The sequence below is a fragment of the Haplochromis burtoni genome, unplaced genomic scaffold, assembly GCF_018398535.1.
Source record: "Haplochromis burtoni strain Fernald_Lab_line unplaced genomic scaffold, NCSU_Asbu1 Contig_609, whole genome shotgun sequence".
NCBI classification, from domain to species: Eukaryota; Metazoa; Chordata; class Actinopteri; order Cichliformes; family Cichlidae; genus Haplochromis; species Haplochromis burtoni.
Genome location: NW_024582970.1, coordinates 242,824 through 250,621, shown reverse-complemented (window position 1 = coordinate 250,621; position 7,798 = coordinate 242,824). Strand labels below are relative to the sequence as shown.

General features: G+C 39.4%; 1 protein-coding gene across 1 annotated transcript in view; it reads left to right on the top strand.

Annotated features, from left to right (window-relative positions):
* The window catches only part of LOC106632411, a 28,404-nt gene extending 21,550 nt beyond the window's left edge, over window positions 1-6,854 (top strand). The window contains exons 3-11 of the mRNA XM_042214782.1: window positions 453-744; window positions 849-985; window positions 1,186-1,480; window positions 3,658-3,809; window positions 3,897-4,194; window positions 4,318-4,463; window positions 4,675-4,930; window positions 5,573-5,751; window positions 5,831-6,854. Of these exons, the coding sequence (XP_042070716.1) occupies window positions 453-744; window positions 849-985; window positions 1,186-1,480; window positions 3,658-3,809; window positions 3,897-4,194; window positions 4,318-4,463; window positions 4,675-4,930; window positions 5,573-5,751; window positions 5,831-5,922 (1,847 nt within the window). The 3' untranslated portion in view covers window positions 5,923-6,854. The remainder of the gene's footprint in view (window positions 1-452; window positions 745-848; window positions 986-1,185; window positions 1,481-3,657; window positions 3,810-3,896; window positions 4,195-4,317; window positions 4,464-4,674; window positions 4,931-5,572; window positions 5,752-5,830) is intronic.
* The last annotated feature ends 944 nt before the right edge of the window (window positions 6,855-7,798 follow it).

Here is a 7,798-nt window from a genome sequence, read left to right as displayed (position 1 = left end):
TAACTGAAGCAAGTGAATCTTGTAGTTCTTTGGATGCTGTTCTGGGTTCTTGTGTGACCTCTGGTTGAGTCATCAATGCACTCTTGCAGTGATTTTGGTTGAAAATCCCGGGAACGTTCCCGACTTTTCCAAGTTGTCTCTATTTGGCAGATTGGATAGTTTTTTTCTCTTATAAATGAACTCTTACCTAAATAAACTTTTTTTTTTGTATTTACTCGTTATTTTGTCTATTATTCAAATTTGTTTGATGACATGAAACATGTAACTGTGTTAAGTATACAGAAAAAAAGAAATCAAGAAGGGGACAAATGCCTTTCAGAGCACTGTATATTATGTTTGACTCTAAACATTCAAGGTGAGCAATCAGTGAAGAGTTGCAACATATATTCAAAGGTTTGGTTCTGCTCAGTACTAGCTGTTTTGATTAATAATGCATTTTTTAAATTATTTAGGTCAACTTCTTTACAACCTGGCACTGAAAAAAACAGCTGTCCAATCTTCAACCAGTGGCACTGTGGGTATTGCTGGTAAGGCAGTTGATGGAAACAGAGATGCAAGCTATCAAAGAGGGTCTTGCACACTTACCAGTGAACAATCTGATCCCTGGTGGAGAGTAGACCTGGTAAATGTGTATACAATTGGGACTGTAATGATAACTAATAGAGATGAATTGGGAAACAGGCTGGATGGTGCTGAAATCTGGATCGGAAATTCAACAAAAATCAGTGACCCTGAAAGTAACAGGTGAAAGAATGCGATATATACCCATAAGTCAGTTATCATTATATCAGTGGGACTTATTTATTTTTAATTTTTATACTTTTTCTTTTTGAATCTGTTATATACAGGTGTGCTGTCATCTCTCTCATTCCCAGCGGACAAGCGTTTTATTTTCCATGTAACTCTGTGAAGGGACGCTACGTCACTGTGTTTTTACCAGGAAGTGCAAAGGTCCTAAGTCTCTGTGAGGTTGAAGTGTACTACGGTAAACACCTTTAATTATTATGTTGATACATAAGACTGTAATTTACTGAGTCAAAGGAAAATGACAGCTTTCATGTCAGGGTGTTTTTAATTTCTAACAACATTATGTATTATTATTCTTTGTGTTTTTATTATATAAATCAATAAGAGTTGTCAGAGCCCAAACAAAAGAAATTATTGTTTTCTTGGTTTTCCTTCAAGGATACCCATTACCCAATGTGGCACTCAAAGGAGAAGCTACCCAGTCATCTACACTCTCTGTTGCCACTGCGTCCAAAGCCATCGATGGCAGACGGAACTCGTTCTATAGCAATGGGTTCTGTAGCCACACGGCTGAAGACGAGACCAACCCCTGGTGGAGGGTGGACCTGCAGCGAAGCTTTACAATCACTGCTGTAAAAGTCACCAACAGAGGAGACTGCTGTGCTGAAAGACTGGATGGAGCTGAGATCAGAATAGGAAACTCACTGGAGAACAATGGAAACAATAATCCCAGGTAATGATGACTTCATACCAGTCAATGTTCATTGTGATTTTTTCTTTGTTTGTTTCATCTTAAAATAATTTCAACAGCAATATTTCAGAGATTGCAATATTTACATATTATCCACCACAGGACTAGTTCAGGACTTCATGTTACTTCCTCCTGAACTGGAACTCCACAACATTAACATAATACTGCCCTGTTAAATATCCCAACTCTTTGATCTTTGGGCTGAAGGAAGAATAACACTCAATGTATAAATGCTCAATCAACAATCTCTTTAATCAATACAATTCTCTTTATTCCATACAACACTTTGAGCATTTCAAACGTCCGAACAGGAGATTTGCACTGGAGGGTGTCCGGCAAAATCTCAAAGTGTCTGACCATTTCTCACATTCTTACTTCCAAACTAAGCATCCACATTCTTTCTCTCTCACTGAGCCTAAGTTACGACCTTGGCTTCCTGTGCAGTATGTTTTGTTCTTCCTACAATCAGAAAAGCAAGGCCATGATTCTACGCAAACAGTATTTTCTTTATAAATCAGCAGTATGAAGTACCATAGAACAGTGTAATTCATTCACAGTAAATCAGCAGTCTAATGTAATACAAATCAGTCTAATCAATATAATAATTTCACCTTCTAACTCAGGAGTATAATGCAACCTAAAACTATATAATGATTTCATAAGCTTAAATCAGAGGTTTAATGTAACATAAGACAGTGTAATAATCTCACAATTCCCCCTTTGAGCTCTTCTCAAACACAAGTCACTTGCGGGGCGACCGTGGCGCTGGGGTTGGGAAGCGCATCTGTAACCAGAATGTCGCTGGTTCGATCCCCGCGCTCTCTGTCCTGGTCGTTGTGTCCGTGGACAAGATGCTCTAGTTACAGAACCATCTGGGGCTATATTGTTGGGAATGAAAGTGCAGCACATCTCTCCAAACATTACACACACACTCTCTTGTTACCCACTAGGTGTCAGTTCTCTTAGTTGTCATGCTTCTTTTCTCTCTCTCAACCCTCTGTCCCCCTTTAATAGGTGGACCATATGTGGGATAACTGCTGTGTTTGGGAAATTTAGATGCAAGAAAAATAATGTTCTTCTAGTCACTAGAAGAACATTATTTTTTCATTTCATTTTCACTAGAATCTAGTGATTCAAAGTTGGTTTAGTATAACATGTTCGTTACTTTATGACCCACAGACTTATTCTAAACATAACCTAGGTGTGTAAGCATGTTTGCAATGACCCCTCTGCACTCTAAGTCATTTCCCACAATATATCAGTCATGCCGAACAAAGCTTATGACCTTCAGAAGACTGAGTTCCAACTCTCATGAGCACGTTTGCCAGGCCCTGTGTCAGCCCCCCCTTAATGATATAATTAACTCATTTGTACATGTACATATTTAAATTCTTAAGATCGCGTTTAAACTCACAAAAGGTCATTTGTGTTGTTCAATAAGCAGAAACCATCTCACAATTTGACTATCTTATCTAAATGTATTGTTTCATCACTGGTTGGACATACCAGTCTTTCTTTTTTTAAGTTAACTTTGCTGAAATTCACGTGTTAATGAGTGTAAGCTGATTTTCATTGCATGTGTGCATTAGTAGGCGGGTTAATTCTATGTGTGTTCAGTGGAGCTGCAGATCCAGCAAACCCTCTGTGCGTGTTTTTGTTTGTTGCGATGTTCCAGGCACTTTCCCAACCTCCACAAGTCAGTTGGCCCCAAATCTCAACACAATTTTATGTGCTCTTAAAACCTTCATTTCCATCCTTGCTGCTGTACATTTCACAGCTGCTGATTGTTGCTGGGTGTGGTTCCCATTATGTTTATCTATCAATTTGCTCCGGCTGCTGTGCTCATGGTGGAAGGTTGATCAAGGTCCGTAGCCACCTGTATTAACACACTGTGACACTTATCTAATATCATTTTCATCACTGCTCCATAGACAAGCAGGTAACACGCCCACCTTTACAGCATAAACTGCACACAAGTCTCGCAACACATTCCTCTCTCTGCTTGTCAATATTGATCCTGAAGGTTGACCCCGAAGGAAATTGGGTTAAGGCTGCCGACCTTTTGCCAGCGCCATCTTACCCTTCCGACCGTACATACATTGCACAGCATCACATGGGGAAGACAGGTCAGAGAGGTATAACACAATTTCTGCTGTCAGGTGTGCTTCCATCTCACATATCAAAGCGGGTAAAACCTACACATACCGGTGTGATGGAGGCAGCATGGAGGGTCGCTTTGTGAATGTGTTTCTTCCTGGACAGAAGAAGACTCTCACCCTGTGTGAAGTGGAGGTGTATGCTGCCCCAGCAGGTAGAGCTTTAAGCGACTGGATCTGATCTACTGAAACACATCTGCCTGATACTCATTCATACTTGTTTCTTCTTTTCAACAATTTAGTTGAACCGCTTCCAAACGTGGCCTTAAACAAACAAACAGTACAGTCATCAACTTGGTATGGGCTAGTGTTTGGGCCCTCAAAGGGTGCTGATGGGTGCAAAAATGGAAACTTGAACTCAGGATGCTGTACACACAATGATCAAGATCTGGGTCCCTGGTGGAGAGTAGACTTGTTGGCTGTCTATAAAGTCAGTGCTGTCACCATCATCAACAGACAGGATGCTTTTATTCCAAGGATTCTTGGGGCACAGATCCTGATCGGGAACTCGCTGGATCAAAATGGTAACATGAACCCCAGGTGAGATCTGATTTCTGATAAATATGCATTTCTCCATAAACATTTTTTCCTTATTAAAAAACTGAACATTATATTTAAAAGAGTTACACTGAAACTTTTTAAAATTTTCTCTACATCCATCAGTTGTGGCATGATCACATCATTAGATGGTACACCAACATACACATTCCAGTGTAATGAAATGGAAGGTCGCTACATCATTGTGATCATACCAGGAAAAAAGACTTACACAACCCTGTGTGAAGTGGAGGTGTTTGCTTCTCTATCTGGTAGGGTCTTGTTGTGCTATTTTTTAGAAATTGTTGTGGTTTTGTGTGCTTAAATTATTATTGTAAGATTTATACTGTTTTGATTTGTTTTTCTTGTATTTACCATTAAACTGCAGAATATTTGAATGGAACATGTTAAAATGAAAGGAAAACAATAACAACCAAACTGGCTTAAACAAACAGAATCCTAAAGCAAAGTACTTCCCTGTAGTTCCAGAAGCTGTCACTCCTTTACCAACTCCTCCGCCTCCTCCCACCCCTCCTCCACCTGTGAGCCTGCAGCTTGGTGGCAGGAACGTGACGGTTGTGGGAGAGAGGCTCTGCTGGTCTGATGCTCTGATGTACTGTAGACGTTATTACTGGGACCTGCTCAGCCTTCACAACCAACAGGAGCAAAGCGAGTTGGAGCAGCTGCTGAGCCTCGTTCCTTTCTCCCTCACAGACCACGTCTGGCTGGGACTGCGCAGGTACTGATACAGTAGTTATTGCAGTAGTCCGCAAACTATTCAGTTCCCCCAAATTGGTCCTGATGGTGTACAACATAAGTATGTTTGGATGCGATAAGATGCAAATGTCTTCTAAAAAAAACAAAATAACAAACAAATGGAAAAGTGCTGTATAATTGCACAAAAACTACCAATTTTGTTGTGTTTTTTTTTTTCATAATTAATGAATAAGGTTTGTGATGTTCAAGGTTCCTGCACAATACTAAGAGGCCCGATGCACTACCCTGTACTCTTATGATGCATGATGTCTGTGACAATTTGCAAACTTTGCAAATCAAATTATGCAGATGCAGATCTTTGCATTGCGTTGTGCGTCCTTCCATTTTCTCATTTGCATTTCTGCCATTGCTGCAATAATAGGCCACTTTGCAAACAGCTTTCACTGTAAACACAACAAACCTGCTGTACCAAGGTTTTTTTCTGTTTTTTTTAAATGATTGTCATTGTTCTTTTAGGCCTACACAACATCAAGAAGATAAATATGGATCATCCAGCTGATGTGAAATTCAACAAGCAGCTTTTAAACGCCCATATGCTCCATAAAGAGCAACATCTCGATAAATGTAAATCTGTTCAGATCTGTTCATCTGTTCTGTCCAACAGATCCCTCAGAGGAGACGAGTGGTTCTGGATGTCTGGACAGTCCATGAATTTCTTGAATTGGCCACAGGATTTTGTTCCAGACTGTTACTCCAGCACCTGTGGAGGCGTGGCCAGCACAGAACACCTCCTGTGGCAGGACCAGCCCTGTGAGGAGAGCCTCAACTTCATCTGCCAATCAGGTTTTACTTACACCACGTTAAGGCTTGTGTGCTTTTATTGTGTATTGCTTTAGTTGAACTTTTCCTCATGTTCTTTCAGGTGCTGACGATGGCGTTCAGAGAGTTTATTTCTCCAGCTTCCAAGGATCCAACAAGTCCATAGAAAAATCGATGACACTGTATAAACTGTGATGCATGATTTTTTTTGTTAGAAATAGTTTTCATTTGAATTTGTTTTACACTCCTTTAAACCATTCTTAGAAAAGTCCAGTAATCACATAAAACACAAGTTACAGTCATGAATAAATGATTTGTCTTTAAAATCTTTCCTGTCTAGTTTGTAGTAATGCTCATAGCAATCATAGCAATTGTATTTCTACAAAACACGTGAGGTTGTTCCTCTGCATTATATAAAGCAATAAATGACTATAATAATGTCTCTAAAGTTATGGCAAAGACTGTAATGATGAAATGTGGTAATAAAGTTTGGATTAAAACATCCATCCATCCATCTTCATCCGCTTTATCCGGGGCCGGGTCGCGGAGGAGGCAGCCTAAGCAGAGAAGCCCAGACCTCCCTCTCCCCAGCCACACCACAATGTTGCGTGCGTGCATTTACTGGGCATTGTCTTAATTTAACTGTAACTCATAACCCTTTAGGTGCTCAGGAAAGTGTGCAAAGAGTTTACTTCGACAGCACCGCGATTGCCACACGTTCACAGTAAAGGTGAATATCGTCATGTATGCTGAAATGTATATTTTTAAGATAGATTTAATTAGAAACTTTATTTCTTAATCTATCCTTTGCTGAGGCTCCATAAGAAATGTGTGCACGAAAGGGAATTTGACTTTAAAAACATGACTAAAGCTGTTAATGCAGTACTTCTGTTAGAACCCCTGAATGTGAGCTGACAGACATGAACTCTGGTACATCTTGATTGTCTGATTTAAAGTGCAGAGGCAGACTTACAGGAATTGTCTCATTGTGTAAGGATTTATGGACACAAATGTGTTGGAAGCTAAACTTTGTTCTGTATTATGTCAAGACCAAAGCAATGAAATGCAGATCACGCTTCAACAATTCAGAACTGATGTACAAATTCATCAAAGCAATAAAATTCTCATTAAACCAACAGACACGTTTGCGTATTTTAATATTGACCTTGAGGAAAAAATATTGAGACTCTTAATATGCTAAAATATTAAAATAGCACACATGTAGGACACACGCTTTCTCTTGTGAGTGCTTGGTTTAATGCTCATATTCATACTCATTAAGGGAACATCTGGGTAAATAAATCAGCGACTTCCACTTGCTCACATTAGAATATTTTCTATAACAGTTTTAGGGCTTTAAATGAAGTCATGGGAAGTTTTGTCTTTGTACTGTGAATATGTTCAGCGTTACAAGCCTCAAAGTGAAAAGGGGCAAGCCAAAGCTTTGTTTTTTGTTTTTTTAAATTAAAGTATTTTCTTGCCTGTTTGAGCGTCAGAATTTTATATGAACAAGAGCAAGACAGGTTAAATTTTCAGGGTTGGAAAACATATTTAAATTCTAAGTAAAGCAGTTTTTCACAATCTAAACCTGCAACCTTGTTTTTTCCCAGCACAATATTTTTTTTCTGCAGCCAACTGTGAGAACAGCATTATGGGACATATCGATGTTTAAAAGCAAAATATCCATTCTGCAGAGAAACAGCAATGAGCTGTGGTACCCTGGATGATTGATCTGTTTTCTGATGACTGGTTCTTGTGTGACGCGTTGACTTGGGAATGAAATGACCCAGTTCTAAAAGGACACAATTACACAAAGGGAACATTGTGATTGTAGATCAACAGGGCACGTGTTTCTGTTACATTTCTTTAGGTGTGGTACAATCCTGTAGTTTCAGGGAGCGTGCAACTCCCATATCTGAGTAATGTGTTAACTGAAGCACGTTGACAAGTTCTAATATAAACCAAGTAAGGACAGATACACCAAAAAAATTAGGACAGGTTGAATCAGTGTAAAGTTGAGTAATGATTCACCTGGTCTAACTTGTCCTTCTTGTCTCGTGTCTGTGTCTGG